Source organism: Corvus moneduloides, chromosome 11, assembly GCF_009650955.1.
Source record: "Corvus moneduloides isolate bCorMon1 chromosome 11, bCorMon1.pri, whole genome shotgun sequence".
NCBI lineage: Eukaryota > Metazoa > Chordata > Aves > Passeriformes > Corvidae > Corvus > Corvus moneduloides.
This window is the reverse complement of record NC_045486.1, coordinates 19,718,444-19,741,750: the sequence shown is the minus strand read 5'-3', so window position 1 is coordinate 19,741,750 and position 23,307 is coordinate 19,718,444. Positions and strand designations below refer to the sequence as shown.

At 42.8% G+C, this 23,307-nt stretch overlaps 2 protein-coding genes across 2 annotated transcripts in view; one reads left to right on the top strand and one right to left on the bottom strand.

Annotated features, from left to right (window-relative positions):
- Nucleotides 1-23,307, bottom strand: part of SYN2 (synapsin II) — a 153,527-nt gene that overhangs the window by 50,420 nt on the left and 79,800 nt on the right. The window lies entirely within an intron of this gene.
- On the top strand, nucleotides 169-23,015 carry TIMP4 (TIMP metallopeptidase inhibitor 4). The gene is made up of 5 exons (XM_032120427.1): nucleotides 169-490; nucleotides 16,601-16,698; nucleotides 21,229-21,343; nucleotides 22,010-22,134; nucleotides 22,250-23,015. The coding sequence occupies exons 1-5, from the start codon at nucleotides 184-186 to the stop codon at nucleotides 22,445-22,447; spliced, it is 843 nt and encodes a 280-aa protein (XP_031976318.1). The 5' UTR covers nucleotides 169-183; the 3' UTR covers nucleotides 22,448-23,015.

Sequence of the window (23,307 nt, the reverse complement as noted above, 5' to 3'; positions counted from 1 at the left end):
CGGTCAGAAAATCAGCTTCAGATCCTCGTAAAAGCTGGTTTTTTGAAGGCTTTTGGCGATTAACATTTCCACTCCCGCGCTGCCGGCCGAGGTACCCCGGGCCGATGTCACCAATAAATGAGCTTTTAACTGCGGGAAGGCGGAGCCGGGACTTGGCGCCGGGGCCATAAATAAGAGGGTCCCATGTCAGGGCAGTTTGGAGCCAGTGAGCCCCGGCGGCGCTCGGAGCGAGCATCACCGCGAGCATCGCAGCGAGCGCGGAGCGACAGCGCGGAGCGGCCGGGCCAGCGCAGCGGGCACCGCGCAGCGCCAGGAGAGCCTTTCCCCGTGTGGAGCATGAGCCGAGCGGGCAGCGGGACCCCCGGGAGCCCCGGGAGCCGGGCGGCAGCGCTGGTGCTGGCGCTGGCGCTGGCGGCGCTGCCCGCGGCCGTGTCCGGCTGCAGCTGCGCGCCCGCGCACCCGCAGCAGCTGCTGTGCGATGCTGCGCTCGGTGAGTCCGCCCGCGGCTCCGCGGGGCCCTTTGGCAGCGAGGGGTGCGGGGAAATGGGCTGCTGGAAGCTCTTCTGCGCAGCCCTTTCGCAGGGGAATGGGTGCCAGGAGCCGCTCCGCTTCCCGCGCGCTGCCGGAATGTTTCGTGGTTATAAATGGCTGGGGTTGCTGTGTTAGAGAGCGGCTTTCTCGCTACTCTTACCCTCTTTTATATATTTTTGTATTAGGTCCTAACTTAGAGAATACCTGAGCTTTCAAATATCTGCTGTTAGCAGTGTCTGCTATATATGAAGTTTCCTATCTAAATATGCCTGCAATGTCTAAACTGTGCATTTGTAGCACTTCAGGAAAAAAAAAACCAACTCAAAACCAAAGGACCACAAAATGTAAGTCCCCAATGCTAACTTGCTGAAACTTTTGATCTTTGTTCTGCTATTCTATACTTTCTTTAATTTATTCTTGTGGTTTTCTGTCATCTGGAGCAGGAAACTGATAGGCCCTTTATTTTCTGCAGATAAACTGGCTACAGCAGCTCTGTGTGAATGTGACTTTCCGGTTTTGGGACAACTGTGCCTCATGACAGCCAGGCAGCACCGTGGTTGTCAAATAACTTACAGAAAGAGCCTAAAGATCCCAGTTAGGCTGCACGGGGATGAGAAAATGGGACATTTTGCGAAAATGTGACATTTTGCAGCCTTTTGATTTCATTAGCTCAGGCTAAGGCTGGTTGGCTTCCATCGGGTGTGAACAGTAAATGTAGAACATGAGTTTCCAAAGTGTCACAGAATTAGCATCTCTATGGGGCAGGCAATCCCTTCTGCATACTGATTCATTGCTTTTATGCCGTGACAGAAAATCTTTGTGGCCATGACAAACTCTAAGCTCTGTTTGTGGCCATCAGTTAAATTGGTTTTTAATCTGCCCGTGTTAAGCAATCTCCTTCATGGAGGTACCTCCACCAGGCATTACACGCTTGGGGGTGTTCAAGGAGCGAGAGGAAAGAAAAGCTGTGCTACAACTAAATACGTGTACATTTAACTGCTGCAGCCTGCTGCATGCCTGTGCATTTGTGACAGCTTCTCAACAGACTTAACGTAAAGATTTTCCAAAATTAACAATTTTACCGTATAAAGGAAACTCAAAATATTCATTATGGGCTGCCTTCCTTAGGGAAGCCATTCTGATGATATAAATTCATATTTACTCAATTCTTAGATATATTTTGCAAATAGGAACTATATCACGCTACTTTTTATTTAAAAGCTGAAGATAGTTTTATGTTACAATGTTTGGACCTGATGCTCAGGCTCTCACTCCTATAAATACTCCTATCTAAGTAAACTTCCTCTTTTGGCTGAGGAATGTTTGTGTCAAGGATCCCTTTGTTCACTATAATTTTAAAATACCATTTCTGTATATTATAAAATGGGAGATGAAGGGAATTCTTCATATGAATGTATACATATTTCTGTGTGTGCATTTGCATAGACACACATAAAACCTGCTCAAAGCATTTGTGGCTCAATTACTGGATATGCTTTGGCCACAATATTTTGCATAAACCGAGCAAAACCCCTTTGGAGGAGCTGGAGTGGAGCTGCCTGTCCTGTGTGAGAGGAAACTCTGCTTGGCAGAGGCAGCTCCCCCAGGCCAGTGCCAGCAGCCTTTGTGCCCAGGAGAGGAGCTGTGCCCGGCGGGAAGGGGCACCCCGGGCTGGAGCCCTGGCCAGGCACTGCCCTTCCCCTGGGAATTGGGGCTGTGCCTTGGGGACACACCTGTGGCCTCAGGGCCACCCTGGTGCCAGCCCTTTGCTGAGACTGCTCCAGTTCTTCAGTTATTGAATTCATCCTCTGCACCCACAAACACGGCCAAGGATTTCCTTGCAGGATTTCCCAGCACATCTTGTTAAAATAAAGATGCTGGGACCCAAAACCCCAGGGAAAAGCCAGAGATAAAGTCTCGGGCTTGCTCATGGAGCTGCCGACCATCACGCGTCCTTCAGCCACGGTGTAAATGTAACATTTGCAATTTCCTTCAGCATGACTGTGATGGAAGTGGGGGGATTGAATTGACATTACCTGAACCTCTAATTGAATGTGCAAAGCCCCCCAGCAACAGCATTTTTGAGAGATCCACGGGAAAACAAGCAGAGAAATTAATGACGTCTGGGACGAGCTCTTTGGCTTTGGCTTTTGTTAAGATGATTGGTGCTGGGACACTTTGTCTTTCACTGCCAGGAAGATTTCGTGGCTCTAAATGCCCACAGGTAGCACAGAACCTGAGCAACCTGATAATGATAAGAGTCAGGGAGAGCTCCTGGTCCCACCTCAGCTGAAATCAGGGATGAGTGGAGAGCCCTGCAGGCGTTAAGGGTTGGACACCATGGGAAGAGCCATGGGATTTACCAGGGTAAATCAGGAGTGCTGTGCCAGTCCTGCCGTTTATCTGACCTTGGGTTCGTTCATCTTCCCACAGAGCCTTCAGAGGATGTGATTTTGTACTGATATGAGAAATTTCATGAGCTTCTCAGTAGTTTGAAATTTCACTCCAGGGTGAGGTAACTCATTAGCAGGAAGGGCCTGGCACCATGAGATACATGCCTTTTACAAAAAACCAGAGATACATCCCTCTTGTGCTCCTCTAAATGGTGCCGGGGCCTTCCTAACACGTGCTGAATTCCTTCAGCCCCCAGAGAACACCTCTGCTTTCCCACAGGACTTTCCCTGGGAATGGAGAGGTTTAATTAGACAGGATGTCCGTGCTAATCATCAGTGCTGACCACATTGCCCAGGTTTTCTCCTCACAAAAATGTGGGAAGGAGGTGCTGGATAACAAATTCAGTAGTGAGGCCCTGGAGTGCCAAGCCAATACACAAAAACCCTTTGGATAATTGCCTTTCTTTGGAGAGAAACATGGATGCAATTGAGTTTACCAGATAGTGCCAAGATAACAGATTTCCCTTTTGCCACTGAATTTGTCTTCCTGGCCTCAGTTCTAAACCAGTGTGCACTTCAAATCAGGCAATCTGGAGACAGAAATGGGGTACGGACAGCACTGATTCCTTTCTAAAGTCTGGCACTTTAAATTCATGCTGGTTTTTCCCCTTGGGCTATTTTTTGGACAGTAGGACAAATATGTAAACCCTTCACATTTCTTGGCTGTGTAACACCAGCTCCCCTCAAATTTTTTTGTATTCTTTTTGATTTCAACCATCTTATTGTCGTTTTTTCTTAAGAATATATTGAGAATTATATTTTTGCTGAGCAGCGATGACTAACAGGTCTTGCATACAAATATATATAATATAGCTTCAGAAAACAGTTCTGCAGCTTTGGAGAAGAGTGGCACATTTCAGAATAGGATGGAAACACTACAGCTGGAGCTTGGCAGCCTTTTCAGCCCATTAAAATCTCCCAAGATCACTGAGATCAAGCATTGTAAAGATGTGCCAGATGATATATTAAATTTTAATCACATTTAAACATAACAGTAAAAACTTGCTTTGAATATGCCAGAATTAAGTTTTCAGAGTCAGCTCCTCTGGGAGAAAGTCACAATATGCTATTTCTTTATTATTGAATTTCAAATGAAAACTTTCATGGCTCAGTGTCCCACAGTTTTGCCTCTCTGCTCTATAAAATCCAGTTTTGTGCTGGAATGGATTAATTTGTACATTATTAGGTGGGAAGTAATTTTTGCCTGATGAGAAAAATCAGGGTTGGGGAATGTATTGGAAATGGGGACGGTGCTTCTTCCAAGGGAGGAGAGGAAAGGTGAACAGTGAAATGAAATGTTTTATTGTTACTCTGCTGTGTTCTATTCACAGTGAGCAGTGGCACTGGGCAGGTCTGGTCACTGCATGTCCTCCCTTCAGGAGAGCTTTGGCACCAAATTTAGCAGTGATGTCATTGCCCTTCATGTCCTTGGGGACACAGTGTCCATACCAGCAGTGACAGCCACCCCAAAGGGCTGTGGTATGACAAACCTTGGCTTTCTGGGAAGGTTTTTATGGATCCTATTAAAAATCCGGCCTCCTGATGCTGTTGCTTGGGCAAGACAGCGCCTGGAAGCGCCCTGGGCAATGCTTCCAGATACCCTCTGACCTGGGCTCATGGGCAATCCTGGAATTCCTACAGCTTTTTGGACCTCCCCAGAGCATGGAAAACTCATGATCTGCATTTCTCTTCCTGCCCTGCCAAGCAGAGGCAGATCCCACTGCTTTACAACCCCTCCTTGCCCTAGGGCGCAAACCAGTGCCAATAATGCACATTTCCAGAGCCACTTGTCACCGACCAGGAAGGAACATGCAGTCACCATTCCTCAGGGCTCACACACAGGAGTGGAAGCTGAGTTTCTGCTCCAAGAATTGGGAATTGGATGGCAGAAATGCTGTACTGGGCTGCTGCTATTCCAGCTCTGTCCCAAAACCAGGCAAAGCTCTGCACCTGAGCAAGGTTCCTGCAAGGATTTTTGTGGAAAGGAAGTGGGGAGGCAGCATTGGTGCCACTGGGGGAGAATGCTGCCAGTTACATCTCCAGAACCCATAACCAATGAATCCCCCTAAAACAAGCTAAAATGATCCTGATCTCAAAACTCATGGTGGGAGGTTTAATGCAGAGGGGCTGGAAATGAGGCAAGTCTCTGCCTTTTCCTCAGCAAGGGGCTGAGGAAAGCAGAATTCCAGTCCTGTGTGTCCCACCAGTGCTCAGGAAGCAGTGTTGGGAGGTAGGAATCATTAACAATCACTCTTCCCTGTAGTTAGATGACAAATGTTAGGTTCATTAACAAAAATTATTGAGAAATAGACATTTCAACCTATCTTGGCTGTACAGTGCCCGTCAAACTCAGTTACAGAGAAGGGGACAGGTTTCTTTAAGTACAAAATAAATACAAATTAATTTTTCTTACTGTCTTTCATGAATACTTTTATACATATTAATAGCACTTTCAAATAAAATTTTTAATAAACTGGACAGCATGAATTCTAAGAAGTTGTTTAGTTTAAAGTAGCTGCTGATGCATTTAGAGAGAAGAAAAAATACCTGGCACCCTGCAAAGGCCCATCACTGATAAAAATGCCCACAGATGGCAATTCAGGAATTATGGCAGTACATATAAATTGCTTGGAATCACAGCCTGAAACTTCAAACAGCTTTAAAAAATGCAAAAATCCTAAGCAACCTGGCTGCTCTGGCTGCAGGAATGCTGTGGTGTCACTCACTGATTACAATTCTGTGTGTTTGTACCTGAAGGTCCAGTGAAGCACCTCGGTATTCCCATTCAATGAATTCCTGGAATGCCACTGTGGGAAGAGCAGTGAGTCCTTCCTTTTGCAGCTGAACAGTGAAAATAAATGTCACTAAAATATCAGCGAAACAGCTTCCTAGGATCGAGCCTGGAATTCCTGTTTGGGAATAGGGAGAGTAAGACCTGAATAAGACCTACAAATAACCCTATGTCTACTTGAGGGTTTAGGATGGGAGCAAACACTTTGAGAACTTAAGAAATCCATGTAAAGTTAGTGTCCTAAGTTACTTTTCAGCGCTGAATTCAAGACTTGAATCACACTGCCAATCTCATGCAACTCTAAGAAATTATTTCCAGTATTCTGTAGATGAGTGGTGTTCAGAATCCTGCCATTTCAGCACGGAAATGGGGCTCACTCTGGGCAAACCCAGTCGTTCTCCTTCCCTTTGCTCGCTGGATTTTCATGGCAGTGTTCCCAACACTTCAAAGTCGTAGCTGTAAAATGAGGTGGCATCACAAAACTGAACAACAGGACGGGATTTTAAGGAGCCAAACCCACTGAGCACAACATTCCTGTCAATTACAACAGAGCTGAAAACTGTAACATAATTTAGCTTTACTGAAAAAAACCCAAAAACCCAGAGCTGGCTATTGTGTAGTAGAATGAAATTTCAGGAGAATTGTGCTGGTTGCCTGACTTAGAAGTAACTCAGTAATCCCAACTTGTGGCTGAGTGTGCTCTAAATTCAGGAGAAGAAAACTAAAAAGCTGAGTTACTTTTATTTAAAAGCATTTGTTGTAATTCTGGGAAACTAAACCCCATCACTTCAAAAACAACATTCTACACACACCAAGCGGAGAACAAAACTAAGGCTTAGAAACAAAGATTAAATAATATAAAACAGAGAACATGAAAGACTGCCAAGCTCTTAATCCTATTAATGTGCCAACTTTAATCCCAAACTCTCTCATTAAAAAGTATCTCAGCAATGTGGGGTTCCTTCCGCCCCGAGGAAGGGCCATGTCCCCATGAATGGAAATCCACAATAACATCATGCATGTTGTTCTGCAGTCTTTGGAGCATAAAGAGGGTGTTATTCTTCAGCTGAAATTAGGCAGATGTTGATTACCAGTCAAATGATGTGGTATCTGAGGCTTGTGAAGCAGAGAGAAATGTTTCTGGTAACATGAGGAGCAGCTGTGAAAACAGTGCAGGAAAATAAAGCTGACCTTGAACAACATTAGGAAATCAGGGCAGTTTTTAGGTGATATTTAAGTTAAAAGAATCCCACACTTCCGTTAAAAATACACTCGCCTCTTCTATTTGAATGTTTATAAAAGTGAGATTTTAAAACCTCACCGTCATAAATTGAATGTATTCTTCTAAATTTAAAAAAAAAATAAACCCACATAATCTTCTGGTTTAACAAGGAAGCCAAACCCGATCAACTCCTGCCTTCAACACGAGGAATTTTTGCATCCTGAGCCAAAAACACAGAGATGCACAAAATCCTGACCTACCTGAGAGTCCTAATGAGCTTAAACATAGACCTGGATGCCTGAACGGGAAATGCAGTTTGGATGCAGACTAGAACAGTTCTGTGTAAATAAAACCCTACAGAGAAACCAAATTCTGCAAAACATTTACACTGGGAAATAATGCACTGCAAATTCATACCCATATCACAAGGTAACTTAAAAAATCCTTGGTACCTGCTTAACTTTGAGGGTATTCATGGGGTTTTCACTCTTCAAAAGTTTCTGGGGAGTTTTAGTCCAAGTCATGAACTTCACTGTAAGGCTTTGATTTCTCAGGTACAGATAGGATTATCTCACCACCCTTTTCTTATGCAACTGGAAGCATCACCAAGACTTGGAAATGCTCTTCCATACATTGCTTTCCATAGAATAAAGGGAAAATCCTGCTACAGGTACAGTTAAATTCTTCAACAAGCTCTGTGTTTACAGATCCAAAACAACTGTGTCCAAATAGTCCACAAAGCTCCACTATTTTTCTTTCTCAAGATTTCAGAACCGTGGTTCAGCTGATTACTGTGCTGATGATTCAGTTACTTTACAGTTGGCTATGAGCATTTATGGATGGAATATCAGGAAACAAAAATACAGAGCAGGAAAAATAAAACTGCCTTTAGATCCCAACTAGCAGAAACATCTTCTGAACTAAAGATTCCTTGACTTTGGGTCAAGTGACAATGTAGACTTACAGGTAAGAAATCTATCCTGCAAACCCAGAGGAGAAGGTTTTTTCCCACTCACTCAGTATTGGGCCAGCTTTGCTGCTGCTCACTGTGTTTGCATCTAGAACTGAGCTTGTCCCACAGCCCCAAACATCTGAGTTGAGTTACAGATTGGAAATGAAGCTACTGTTTGCTGCTCCGTCCTGTTGAAAGGTTAATTGATAGATGAGACATTTGCCAGACACATTTGTTCTTTTTCAGCTGTTTAAAAATAATTCAAAGAACATTCAACAGGGGCTGGTTCTCAAAAGAGAAATAAAAACGTAGGGGTTTAATCTTAGGTTTCCACTCCTGAAAGAGTCAGGATGAAGTAGCACCTCAGCAGATCCTGAAGTAAACATCTCTCTCTCTGCTGGAGTCTGAAACTATTCAAAGCTGTGCAATAATTCAGAAACAACACTGCAAAAGAGTGGGTCCTGGATGTTGAAAGCATCAAAGGCAAAGCCTGTGTGGGACACCTGCACTCCAAGGCTGTGACAGGAACCACAGGTTTCCCAGATTTTTTCTCATGGCAGTGTGTTGTACCCACCTCATCCCCAGCCTGACAGTACCACCAATAGTTTGGCAGCGCTCCAGTGGGGATCTAGGAGTCATTTGTGACCTCCCAAAAACACTGCCCGAACCATCCTGACACACATCAGTCCTCATCCAGCACCCAGACTCCACTTCCAGCCTACCCCTGCCCCAAGACTGGGAATCTTCTGGATAAGAATTAAAAACCAGATGGTTTATCCGTATCCAAATGGATATTTTGAACTATCTCCAGAGGTGGTGATGGTGGCCAGCAAGTGTTGATTAAAAGCTCCCAGCAAAGCCAGTTGGAGGTAAAGCACTTGGACACCCATGGCAGAGGTCTGGATCTGACTGGAAGCACCCCAGTAAATTCATAACAAGCAGATTCTGAAAGATGCAATTAAATAGGAGTTAATCTGCAAAAGTGAGAGGTGCCTGAGTTCAGCTCAGGCTGCTTATTGTAAATAAAGATAAGGATTCACCAGCCACCAAGTTGAAAAGCAGATACCTGAAACAGTGAGAAGTAGGAGAGCTTCTGCAAACACAGAGTACAAACCTTTCTTATGCAATACAGATCACCTCAAAATATGTGAAATGGAGTTACAGCACCAGCAGAGCCTTTTCTTTTGGACTCAAACTAGAGAAAAATGAGTGGGAACAGGATAAAAAATATTGGCATCTTCATGAGAGTGTAGTTGGCAAATCCTTCCACATGGGCAGAAAAAACCAGAATATTTGCTGTCCAGGGACTTGCTTTGGAAAGGTTTTAAACAGTTCAGGTTAAGGGCCATTTATTGAGCCAAAACATCACCCTGGTGGCACTGGCAGGAATGGTTGCTCGTGGCAGAAAAGGTCCCTGCTCCCAGGGATGTATGGAATGCACACAGACATTCCCAGAGATTTCAAATGACTGACACAGCACCACTGCCACTCCTGTTGGAAGCCAACATGTGCAGATCAAATACTGGAACACAAAGAAAACAAACCCTTAATTCTCCCCAAAATTACCTCTAAAATAAGCTGCTTTAAAAACATCAGTGTGTATGTAAAGGTACACGCTGGGTATTAAATTACTCCTTTTCCAACATTATTTTATGCCAATCAGTCAATAATTTTTGCCTCCTTTTGGCAGCATTGGTGATACCTGTGAGCTTCAATCAGAGTTACAATCAGAGTTACCAATGCTTCTTTCTCCCTCTCATGCGTATTCCGAGAAATTTTAATATTTTCTGTGTACATGAATATTTAAGCGAGTTAATTCGCTCTCTTCATTGGTGAGAATCAAAGCTTTACCATAAACAAATGTGGCAAGAAAATCCCTGACACAGCTGAACAATCCAGCATGTTTAGTTAAACGAGGGCAGAGAAAGGGAGAGTGGCAATGCTGGGCAGATGGGACAGTTGCTCTAAATTACAGAGAAAAACTCTTACAACCTCTTGCACAAGTTAGAGGTTTTGTGGGCAATTTAAATCAGCAGCCAACAGACCATGTTTAATTTGGAATTCTAGCCAAGATACCTGTTCTACCTTTTCTGTGCAGTGCAGCATCACTTTAAGGGGGTTCATTGATTTTGGTCTGTTGTGACAAGTTCTGTGCAGATTTCTCTTTCTTTTGAGGTTGATTATTCATTCTCCTTTCCTGCTGACTCTGTTCCCTCTCTGCAAGAAAAGTTCAGTGTCTCAGATGTCTAGTTTCCTATCTAAAGAATATTTTTTGTCATGTCTGTGTACTCCTGAAACCCAAGTGTTCCTGACTGTGTTCCTTGGCAGCTCTGATAGCATTTCTTGCCATTATTCTCCTCCAAGAGACCAAGAGTGGGCCATAATAGATGGGGTTCAGCTTCTATGGCCTCCAGACACAAAGAAGGTCGATGAAACAATGTGGTCACACCCCCTCTCCAGAGTTTTTCTTGGACTCCTTGCATTATTTTACCATAACTGGGCTTTAGGTGACTGCATAGATGGGGTTCTGCTCACAAACTTGAAGTTATTTTGCTTTCTGGTTGTTCACATTTAAATTCCTGGCCAGTTCCAGATGCCTGACTTCAGCTGGAGGCAAATCTGAGCTGCAGTGGTGTTTGCTGGCCAGGCTGCACACCGACATTCCCCCTGGAGCAGCTCTGGTGAGGGGAGGAAGGAATTCCAGTCCCTTCCTGGGATTTCCAGCTTCCTCTCTGGTCTCCTGCTGAACCCTCTGAATTCATTCACTGCCCAAACTGAAGATGGGCACTGCTGAAAATCTCATTATCCCCCTTGTCCCCCATCTTCTCTTACAGAGTACAAATTTGAGCACTTGCAGTGACAGGGTGTTAATAAAACCCCTTCTTTCTTAATCCCACAGTAAACCCTGAAGGAAATCACCATCCTTTGGTTGAGAAAATTTCTTAATGGAAAACCCTTGGCTGGGTTTTGTTCTGGCTGGGAAAAAATCCTGTGGCACCAGCACTGCACAGGGGTATTTCTAAGTGGTCTATCCCAATACTCAAATGAAAATCATCAGTATTACACCATTGATTAGCTAAAGCAGCAGTTCTGGGAACTTCCCTTACATGACTACAATATAAACTAGGACATATAAAATAATAAATGTAGAAAGTAAAAAAAAATACATGTCTAAAATAAACTGTAGAAAAACAGTTAAATGAGACCTTAAAACCAGACAGACACATCTTTACCAGGCGGTGTAAAGTTGTCAAGACTGCCACAGGTGAACTGGGAATGCATTTCTATTTTGCTACAGCCAGTTAAGCAGGCAGAATAAAGGAAAAACAACACACCTGGAAGTAACCCCAGCCTGTGACCCCAGGGACAGGGACAGCCACTGCCACCTGGCCTGCAGAGCCCAGAGCCAGTGCAGCTCTTTCCTGCTTTATTCTAATATTATTCTCATATTATTCTCATATTATTCTAATATTCTAAATTCTATTCCATTATTCTATTTTTCTGAATTCTATTCCGTTATTCTAAACCACTGGACCTGGAAACTTGACCTTCACAGCTCCAAACCCCCAATGTGGACTCTTTTGCACGTTCTTTTGACAAATTCTTTCAGTGTATAAACCCAAGACACGTCGGTGCCATGTCCCAGCCTGGGATGTTTGAGTAGCCTGGGATGGGAAGGGCTGCAGTGCAATGGAACAAGAAAAGGGCCAATGGAACAGGAATGATTGCCATGTCTGGGGCACTGGGGTTCCTTTGGATTTGTAAAACAGCGTTGGAGCTCACAAAAGTGTTGCAATGAGGCAAAATCCTCTTTCAATAACTTCTTTTGAGGAAAAAGAAGTCTACATATACACTTCTGAGGAAAGCAAAGCCCTCTTCTCCCCCACCCCCCAAAAACCATCACTTCTGGACAAGAAGAGTTTTTGAACTGAGTTTCCATAAACTCGAGGTCTCTGTGGTTGGGGCTCCAGCAGTTGTCACTGTGGGATTTTCCTTTTACCAAAATTCTGGGTGTGATCTTCTAGGAATTGGAGACGTTTATGGAGCAAGTTTTAAGCTCCTGCACCCCAAAGAGGAAAAAAAGTTCTGATAGATGATAGATAGATAATAGAAATTCAAATTAATCTTACAGCAGAAACATCTGCATGTTGTGTATGAAAGTGCTTCCATTTAGGTGAAAGGACAGATTTGTATATGGAGAAGTTAATTGGAATATAAGGGCCTTCAAAATGATGCAAATCCATATTCTGTGTCCACAGCTATGCTGCATTTCATACCACACCCTCTGACTGACATGGTGTTTCAGAAAAGCACTTTTTGGGTGCTTTTTATCTACATTTAGGATGCCAGCCCAACTGTGTAACAGCCACACGCTTTTATTTAGGTCCCTCTCCTTGTGCCATTTATTCCTTGTCCCTCTGAGAGCAAGAACATCTTTCAGCAGCTTGACTGAAGTGTCAGACATTAAAGAGACAGGCAGGAAGAAGTGCTCAAAAACTGCTCCTTATATTTTAGGTAATTAAATGGAAGGGCTAAATTGAGGCTATAAAATATAAGAGAAAAGCAGAGCTTCATGAGTTATTATCATAACTTTTCAGTAGCTTACATCTTTTCCTGTCAACCGAGGTTATTGAGGTCTTGTTTCAAGGTTTTTGTAGCAGACCTGATTCTGATTATAAACTTGTGAGACAGGAGCTAAACTTTCCTGATTTCTTGGGAGGATGAGGATTTCTTGAGAGGAGATGGAGATCATATTTCTATTCACAGAGCTGTGGTGTAGTCTGTAAAAAAGCTGTAGTGAACTGCAGGCACAACTGAAAGAGATTCTTCCTCAATATGCATATAAATTTATGTATTTATAGATTTATATATTTATATATTTTTATATTTTTATATATTCTATATTTATATATTTACATATTTTTATATTTATATATTTGCATATTCGTATATTATTTATATATTTGTATATTTATATATTATTTTTATATTTATATATATTTATATATTTGTATATTTATACATTTTCATATTTCTATATTTCTGTATTTTGATATTTATATATTTAAAACAAGAATGCACATAAGGATTTATACATAATACATAAGTTCTTTTTCTTATATCTAGCAGTATCTTAAATATCTTCCTCGATAATTATTTTTCACTGTGCAGTTGCTGGTACTTAACAGATACTGGGGGAAAAGTCATCATTTGTTCATCCATTTTTTATCTTCTCCTTACCTCCTGTTTCTAGGATTATGAGATTTATCTGGGGAGTAAACTCCAATTTCCTTTCCTCTTTTAAGGAGTAGTAAAGTTGATTCCTTTAGCTGAGTAAAGTTGCCCTTCTTCAAACACTCGGACTGTGAAAAGCAGCTTAAGGAGGATAATCCTACCACTCGTGTCAGCACAGCAATATTAGATAAAATATTAGATACTGTGATGCAGAATATATTATTTAATAATACCAACTTGTACCAACGACAGTAATTCTTCACTCAACAGTTTTCCCTCTGTTGTTGTCTTAGAAATAACTCAGAGTCTAAAAAGGACACAAATTTCAGGGAATATGTGAATTTCAGTGGTCAAAGCTCAAGGATTTGGTTTATCCGGATTCCATCCATATCTGTGCCTTGGAATGGGCCCTCCAGTGACTGCTCAGCTCTTTGTGTCTTCTCTCCCTTCATATTTCATGGCTTTTGTCACTGTGGTGGGGTAGAATCAATCTCTTGGCAGGGAATTTACCCAGTAGAAGGAAATGTGCCCTCAGTAAAATAGTTCCTCACCATCACAAAAACCTCTAACACACAAGGTGATGGCACAGTTTATTTAGGGGTATTAATTAGTGCAGCTAGTTCCAGAAGGAGATCACCCAGGTTTGGGAAAGATGCTGTTAATGCCTAACTTTCTACCCTTTATTGCATAGGAACACTCTTGTGTGGTACAAACCCCTCACTTTTCTCCTGACTGTATAAACACAAAGGTATCAAACGATAAACTCGGTATGTTCTGTCTTTTACCCGGTTAAAATGATCTTCTGCTGATGTACAAATGGTTGGGAGAGGTTCCCTGTTATTCAGGAAAGGAGGAGTAAATATCTTCTGAACGCATTTCTAACCCTGAGTGCCCAAGGGCCGAGCATGGTCCTCCTGTAGCTCGAATTCATTTCCTTTCACTTCAGTCACCAGAGACAACCTCCAGCTGCAAAGTGGGGACAAAAAAGTTGCATTTTATCAAAGCTGAGTCCCACAGAAAAGCTCCATGCTCCTACTGAAATACTGAAGTCTGTATTTTGAGTGCAGAACGAATCGGAGGCATTCGGAATTACTGGCACTGGAACACGAAGTCTGGGCATGTGTATTCCATATATGCAAATTCCTCATAAGGAAGCAATAACTGCCTGACAGATAAAATGACATTATTACTGAACAACCAGAGGCTGTTCTCACTCACACTGAGAGGCCAAGCCAGCCGTGGAACACTTGAAACCGTGTCCTGAAAAGAAGTGCAGACTCGGAGGAATCCTGAGCCCCAACCACCCCTGAACCACGAGTGAGGAGAGGGAGATGGCCGGGCCCAGGAATGCTCCTGCAGGAAGTGCTTGTGGTTAAAAACAGAAGCAACCACATGAATCAGAGGTTTGAGGAGACAGCTAGACGACACTGATTGCAAAAAAATATTAATGCACAGATAAAAAAAAAAAGAGAAACTCAAGAGGGATGAAAAGGCCCCAAAAGATCTCTGTGTGTTTGAGTTTGGTTTCAGGAGAATAGAAGGGTAAAACCCAAATAGCTAAAAATGTAGGCAATAAAACTTTTTTACTGTTAAAAAAACCCAAGAAAATCTCAATTTGCCCTCCTTTGCTGTCTGGAAGCTTTCTTGCAAACAAACAAATGAATGAAACACACACAACACAAAAATAGTTCTCATTCTCTTCTCCACACGCACTAAAAGGGTCTCTTCATGATGAACCCCAGGACATTACACTTTCAGCCTTGCACAACTCCACGGAGACCTCTGGAGCTATCAGGGGTTATCTATAACTTTCCTCTCCTGTGCTAACAAGTCGAATTCCATAAAAATACAGAAATGCACAACATTGCAACATTAAACACAAGGGGGAAAGTAGTTTCAATTCTCCTACATTGAGTAGGCAGGAAAAGATTTACTGCATATAAACCATGTTATGGTTCTGAGAGAATAATGTTGTTTTCTCAGCCCTTTCCCTCAGAATTGAACAGACTCTTTAATGAGAAAACCCCTTTTTTTTTTTTAGGAAGTAATGATGAAAAGGAGAGCACCTCAAAACAAAACAACACAATCCTAATTTGTGCCTGCCAGCAGTGTAGAGCACACACGATCCACACCACTTTTCCCCTGGAAGGAGACCAGAGCACTGCAGACACACAGTTAATTTGTGGGATTGCTCACATCTGCAGATGATTAAAGAGATGCTGCCACTTACCACGTGAAATGAGGAATTTGCTGCTTGTACTTAAAAGAACCCTTTCCTCCCAATAAGTCTAAAATGCTCCTCAAAAAGGGTTTAAATGGCTCAGGAGGAGGGAACATGGTGCCAAGAGATAGAGGCTGGAGCTTGGAAGCTGCAGGCATCTGCATCACGTTGGTTATTCCATCTGGTTTGCTCTGCTAATTAGTGAGGAAATGGGAATTGCCCAGGGTGAGGTGGGACTGACCTCTACCCGGCTGGGTTTCCTATTCCTTTTCTTTAACTATGATGTTTACTGTGATAAAAACCAGGTCAATCTAGCAAAGATATGAGGGGGTTTTGGGGAGGAAATGTGATTTTGATGTCACAAAACTTTCCTCTGCTCTGGCCTTTGCCAGTGTCTCTCCACAGGCACAGACTGTTCTAACCCAGGAGCTGTAGCAGTGGCCATCCAGAATGGAGCAAACCTGATCTCCAAATCTCACTGATTTGGGGGGATAAAAATCCCCAGAGGAATTTTGGCCACGTACCATATTCTTAGAACCACTGTGCCAGAGCTGTAGTACATTTTAAACATCACATACAGCAGAGATGCCTCAAACAAAGAGAGGGGGGAAGAATCCATTTCTTCTTCCAGAAAATCTCCTACTTTCCTTGATTAAAGAACAGGAAATAAATTAAGTGCATCCAAACAGGGAGCACTGATTTCTCCAGGTTAACACAACTAATGGTGTGCCCTGTCAAGGCTCAGAAAAGTGAATATAAGACTTTTCTTCTGATTTCAGGCATGAAATCAATGCTTTCATCTTGCCTGGCCCAGGCTTTCAGGGTGATGCCTCAAGTGTGTTTATTTGATCAGCAATTCTGTCATCAACAGCAGTGTCCCTTTCCTCTGCTCACTGATTATAATGATGGGTATTTTGTCAAATTTTATGGGATTCAAGTCTTCCAGAGATTTTGATGGACAGTTTTTGTCAAAACTGAGTGGTTTCCAGATTCTTGGGAATTCAGATTTACATCACAGACAGCCCACTTGCTTTTGTTTTCAGGAGCTCAGCTGGTGCTCTTATGGTAAAATCTTTAAAATCTACTTGTAGCTGAAGTGTCAAAACAATGCTGAAATCTATCAATGTAATTTTCACTTTTGCTCATAAAATTGGGCATCTGCTCATTTGCATTTCAATCTCTCTCTCTCTTCCAGTGATCCGAGCAAAAATATCCAGTGAAAAGGTGGTTCCTGCCAGTGATGATCCCCTTGATACCCACAAAATGATCCGGTATGAAATCAAACAAATAAAGGTACATGGAATCACTCAGCTTTTTTGAAGTTCAATGCTGATAACCTCTGCATATTTCAGCCCAAAATAATTTAGCCCAAAGTGCTGGGAAGCTGGAAAAGCTGCTCCAGCTGCCTCCACAGTTAGACCCAGATGAAATACACAGAATAAACCAAAGGAGGGATGAAAAAAAGAAAAGAAAAGAAAGCTGTTCTGACATCCGGGTGGTTTTTGCTAAATAATGATATTTTGATGAGAAATTTTGTTATTGATAATTTATGAAGGTTCCAAAAAATGTGCTTTATCCTGTGAGTGGTGTCAGTACATCTGGTTTTGGAGGATTCCTGTTCACCTGTGCTCTGATGCTGTGGCAGCTCTGGATGATCCAAACTTTCCAAACAGAGGGGAGCATTTCCAGCTGGGAGAGCAAACCCTGTGTTTGTTGTGAACAGGGATATTTGCAGGGCAGGAGTCCTTCCCTCACACTCACATAAACAAAAATCCACTTGTATGAGTGTTACTGGGGAAGCAAACACCCAAAGGCACATATCCAGAATCTCACAGGATTTTTCCACTATTTGTTCAGCTCCAATAAGGAGATACCTTCATTAATACATTTTAAGAATATATATCTTGATCCCATTTAAGTCACTGTCAAACTCTGGCTGATGTTCAAATGATCATGGTTTACCTTTTTCTGGAATACACAAGAAGTAATCTCTCTAAATTAAAATGTGTGAGTGTGCACAGGTGGTTTGATTTGGTTAGTTGGTTGTTTTTCTAGGTGGTTTCATCTCTTATTTTTCACTGAACATTATTTTTTAATATTTACATTTAAAATACAAACTATAAGCCATAAACTATGAATAGTGTATAATATTTTTATTTACTGGGAGCAGTTAAGATCATTATGAATGGCTACATGCTTTCAAAAGAAAATTCAATCATTCATATTGTATCCACTGATACAACCCCCTCACAGGAGTTTAAGTAGGAAAAATCTGTGGTAAACAAGAATAACCCAAAGTATTCATAAGGATGGTTATCACACATGATTTCTGTTAAGGTTTTACAGCAACGTCTACAAGCCAGTCTCTACCTTGCTAAAACGAACCCCAAAGCTCTTCACCATCTGCCAATTTCTGTCTTCTTAAATATTAAGGATATGTTCAAGTGTTTCTTTACAGAAATAAGTACATCAATGCCACAGAATTCCCTTTCCTCCCACTGGCACTTTAATGTTCTGCTGCTACTCTGCAACACTTCGGTGACTTGATAGGAATGCAAATCATCTTCTACCTCAGCACAAACAAGAAGAATGAGAAGTCTAATCTGAATGATTATTTTCAGTCTGTAATCCCATTCTTCAGCACCAGCACAAGAATCTCTGTGTGAAATCTCTGAAATATATTTGTGTATGGCAGCTGCTTTGGAGTTTCTCCCTAATTTTCACCAGTGGAGGCCTGTTCAGAACTCAGGCAGCAGTAAGAGATGTTTGTTTAATTCCAGCCCAGTTCAGAGGGCAAGTCAGCCAGGCCTGGACAAAGCAGAGATGTGGTTTTTAACGAAAGATGCTCTACACCATCACACACAGGCTTAGACTAACAACAGTGACAGCCCCCACCCCTCAAATCCTTCCATCTGAGCAGAGGGGGTTCAGGACCACTTCAGGACCCAGCTCTCTGCTCCAGGGAGGGAGGGATTTTGGGAAGGGAAGGATTTTGGCTGGAAAACAGGAGCTCTGTGACCCGCCCACCCTCTGTGGGGGTTCACCTGTGCACCCAGTGATACCAGAATAAACCCAGCAAGGCGACTGTGCCTGATAAACCCCACAGGAGTGACAGAGGGGGAGGCAAGCTGTGACATCCCAAGGATCTAATTGGTGGGTGCACAGAGGTAAAAATTAAAGCTGCTGGCCAATGACTCTGTTTGCTGAGTAACTGAGCCCAGAGCAGCAGCTTGGTCACACCATGGCTCACCTCAGGCGGCAGCGTTTGAAAGAATTTAACTCCTCAGTGTGCGTGTGCAGGGGGAGAATATTCTCTGCTCGCTGTTCTGACCTTCTCCCAAGCACTACTGGTGATTCCTCCTGGTGCCCTGCAGTCCTACAAACTGAAGGGTCCTGTGGATGTCCAGTGGCTCTGACCACGGGGCTCTGGACAGCCCAGTGCAGGAGCAGGCGCGGGGTGGGGGACAGGCCAGGAATGTGCTTTGTGTAACACAGCAGGCAAGAACAGACTGCCCAATCATCCCCTTGGAGCTGTACAATTCATCCACGATTATCACCTCAGTGTGAATTTTGGGGAGTGTTTTTGGGCCACTCAGATATTCACATTTCCCTCATCAATTCTCCTCTCTTGGAAAGGGAACACAGAGCCTTTGGAGGTTGTATTGGACTGTAACAGCAGTCTGTGCTGTTTCTCTGCTCTGTTGCTCTCAGGGTTGTTGAGCTGTTCCATTAATGTGGATGGCTTTAATTCTGTCTCTCTGATTTTAAATCCAGTGCATTAGGCTTAGCATTAAAACGTTGCTACTCTAGACGGAAATATTGGATATTATTTTGGTATTCATTTTCAGAAATAAAAAAATGTTGACAACAGGGTTTTTCATTTTATAGGGGTGGGTTGGCATGTCAAGAAGCCATAAATCTTTTCCACTATTGTTCTTTTCTTGCAATATTTACAGCATGATATTAAAGAGAGAAGATAATATATGATTTACGTGAAATTGAATATTTCTCCATAATATTTTTGTAACTGACTTGGTCATCATACTCCTTCTCAAATCTTAAAGCCAAGACGTGTTGGTGCTGGTTACACCCCTCAGAAGGACAGGGACAGTGTCCATACAGACTTTAGGAGCAGGTTCACATCTCTCTATCCCCCAAATCCTCACCTTGTTTCCCTGCTTCAGTAAAGTCTCACCAGGAGCTCAGGTGTACACGGACCATGCAGTACCAAATCCAACCACCTTATCCCTTTATGGAGAAAAATCCACGCTTTTAGGAGATGGGAGGCTATGATTGAGAAGATTAAATATGATTTACTGAGTTAAGCACAAGATTATAATCTTTAGAAATGCTGTAACAATTATATAGGTCAAAACCAGAGATAAGTCAGGCAGGAATTTCAAAAAAACCCCAACCAAGCAAGCAAAATACCTGCAACAAAACGAACACCAAACTCATTTAAATATTAACTAAATCTCTATTATGCATTGCTATGCATATTTAGGGGGTTTTATAGCTAAATCAAGGTGTGTTGTCTGCATAAAGCCCCCAAATTTGAGATCAAGGGCTGAGACATCCATGGAAAAGCTGTTCCCTACAATCTCCTGAAGGTTTCTGAATGTGGAGAGAGCTTGAGGCAGAGGACACGTGCAGAGCTCACGTGGTGGCCCTGTCCCAGACACATTTTCCTCATCATTACGGAGGTTTTCTGTGATTTCCACTGCTGCTTTGGACAGGGTGCCAGTTTGGTTTGTGTTTTGCTCTGGCTGGGCCTGTTTGTTTTTTTCTCTGAAGTATTTCAAACCCCATCTAATATTTTTGGATCGGCAGCGCGGTGACAGCAACGTTGGCTTTTTTCCCCCCTCCATAAACAAGTCTTCAGAAAAACCAACACATTACAGTGTATTTTCTAGTGGCCTGTACTATTTAAATCTCCTGGGGGGGCTTGAGGAACACAAACACATTTTCCAGTGACACCAGCTGTGACTGGGAGAGCTGTGAGCCCCTGCCATTGTCCCCAGCTGTCAACACGTGGCATGATGTCACCGGGCTGGTGGTGGCACACGAGGTGATGACAGCCACTCTGAGGCTGAGCAGCACCTTCTGCTCCCTCCTCGCTGTGTTTGGACACAGCCAAGCCTGTTTGGATCTTCTAATGGCTCATTTAAGATTTCTTTTCGGGGTTGAAACTGCTGGTTAAGGGGCAGCCAGTCTGAAAACTGTGCTGATCCCAAATCTCTCCATTTTGGGGCTGCAGGGTGTAAATCCTAAGGGCTGGATCAAGTTTTCCAGCAATTATTTGAGAAGGTCTCATTGGTGAGAATTTTGGATATGGAAAACTACTTTGCTTTAGTGACCAAACATGAGAACGATGCTCAGAAAATGCTCAGTTCTTCAGCGTGTTAGGTGTCCCTGGAGATCCCAACAACCACAGAGGTCAAGAGAAAATTCCCCACGTGAATACACCGAGAAATATTTGCATTTTGCTTGGGGTGAATGTTGTCTCTGCATTGCTCCTCAAAGGGAAGATGCCAGTAGAATATAAATTGAAGAGAAAGTTTTAGCAAGCCATTAAATGCACTGAAAAAGCACATTTTAAAAGCTATCATTTAAAAAATGAAGACCTACCTAATTTCCTCCTAAAACTATTGGATGTGTTTCATTAAGTGGAGAGAAAATTCCAATTGTTGGTGCTTTCTCATATTAATTCAGACTTTGGAGCCTTCTTTAAAGAGATGCCCTGTACCTCTTCCAGCTCTTGTTTGCAACTGTTTTTTCATGCTTGTTTTCCACTACTGACTCTCTGTTTCTGATCATTTTCAGATGTTTAAAGGATTTGAAAAGCTCAAGGATGTCCAGTATGTCTACACCCCTTTTGATTCATCACTCTGTGGAGTGAAACTAGAAGCCAACAACAAAAAGCAGTATCTTCTTACAGGTAAAATGAAACACAGTTAGTGTTCCTGGAAAGCCAGAAGTAACTGCTTAGAGTGAATTTGCTAAAATATGCTAAAAAGGAATGCATTTGTCTACTAAATGCAAACACAATGGGATGTAAAAATTGTGTTCAGCTGCAGTTATAGCGTGGTCTTACATGCTTTCCATCCTTCCTCCAGCAATCTTAGAGCAGTTCCAAAGGAAGTGAAGGTCAATGATGATATAATTAATAAAGAGAAGGAATTTTGATTCAGTACTTGCCATTGTTATTCAATTCAAACCAACAGTACTGATTTTCCCAGGAATGCAAACATGCATAATGAGCCAACACGTGCCTGTGTGTCTGCAGGTCTGGGCTTCAATGTAACCACAGATTTTTCCAGAGAGTCCTAAAATCCAGTTTAACATAGCACTGCATTCACGTGCACCTCTGGCAGGGAGATTATCAACATCTTTTGAAAAATACCCTTCTTCAATCTTTTACATCTACCCAGCATGCAATCAGAAGAGTATTCTCTCAGTTATAATTAAATTAATTCCAAAAAATGTTTTAAGTATGACTAATTTGGTGCAATTAGTTAAAAACTTGAGGTCTTCTTACACTCCTGTTCCAATGTTTAGAAAACATTTTTTTTGCCTTGCTTTTTTTGTGTTTTCCATGCTGCAGGCCAGATTTTAAGTGACGGCAAAGTGCTCATCCATTTGTGCAACTACATCGAGCCGTGGGATGATCTATCCTTGTCTCAGAAGAAGAGCCTGAACCAGAGGTACCAGATGGGCTGTGGCTGCAAGGTGAGTGCAGAGCAGAGCAATGCCTGCTCCCTCCTGCGCCGTTCAGTCGCGTTTTTGAGCGTAAACCCCGCTCCAAAGGAAGCTGCAGGGTGCTGACCGAGCTCTTTGCCCCCAGATCACCACGTGCTACATGGTGCCCTGCTCCATCACGGCCCCCAACGAGTGCCTGTGGACAGACTGGCTGATCGAGAGGAAGCTCTACGGGCACCAGGCCAAGCACTACGCCTGCATCAAGAGGAGTGACGGCACCTGCAGCTGGTACCGAGGGGGGCCTCCCCCCGAGAAGGAATTCATCGACATCAGCGAACCTTGAAGGGCTCACTTCCTAAAAAAACAGAACAAACAAACCCTTGGAGGCTCATTCCATCCGACCCTGCACGCTCACAGCTTTGAACTGCCATGGTCTCATGTATCTGTTGCTTAGAAACAAACACCAGTTGTCCTGTAAAGAGTCTGTGGGGTTGGCACTCGTGCAGGACGAGGGACAAACCTCCTGGAGGTACCTGCTCTGCTCTGTTATGCTTTGCACAGAGGGCTGGCAATGCTCCCCTGTGTCCTCCAAGGCATAACAGGTTCCCTTTTGCCAATATGAATGTACAAGAACAAAAGAATTGCCAGAATTTTGCCCCCTGTTTGATAACCTGCAGATTAAGAGCTCCCCGTGTTTTATTCCAAATCTTTCCAATGAACTACAGAATGTTTTATAGAACTATTTTTTTTTTTTTTTCTGTATGAAAGTCTTGGATACAAAAGAATTATTGTACAGTGTATATGTAAAGTATTATAACAATGTGCTATTAAAAAAAAAAGATTCACAAATATTTCCTTATCTGTTGAAACAAGTTGAACACTTCTGTGATTAAAACAACCTGTGCTCCACATTTTGTACGTTCCTTATGTCACAGCTTCCTTTATCCACGGAGTTGTAACTTCCATTGATAACAAGGTTAAGAAACAGCCTTGATAATCAAAACCCCCCTTCCCAAGTCAGCATTCCTATGGATAGCCACACCTTGCTGAAGGAAAACCCAGATGTTTAATGCTTCAGCATTCCATGGAACAAATTCCAAGCCCAAGTGATGACAGGATAAAACTGCTCAGAATGACAAAAATCGTGTCCATCCTGCTGCAGCCCTTAACACCTCCCAAAATACATGACCAGGTATTTGTACC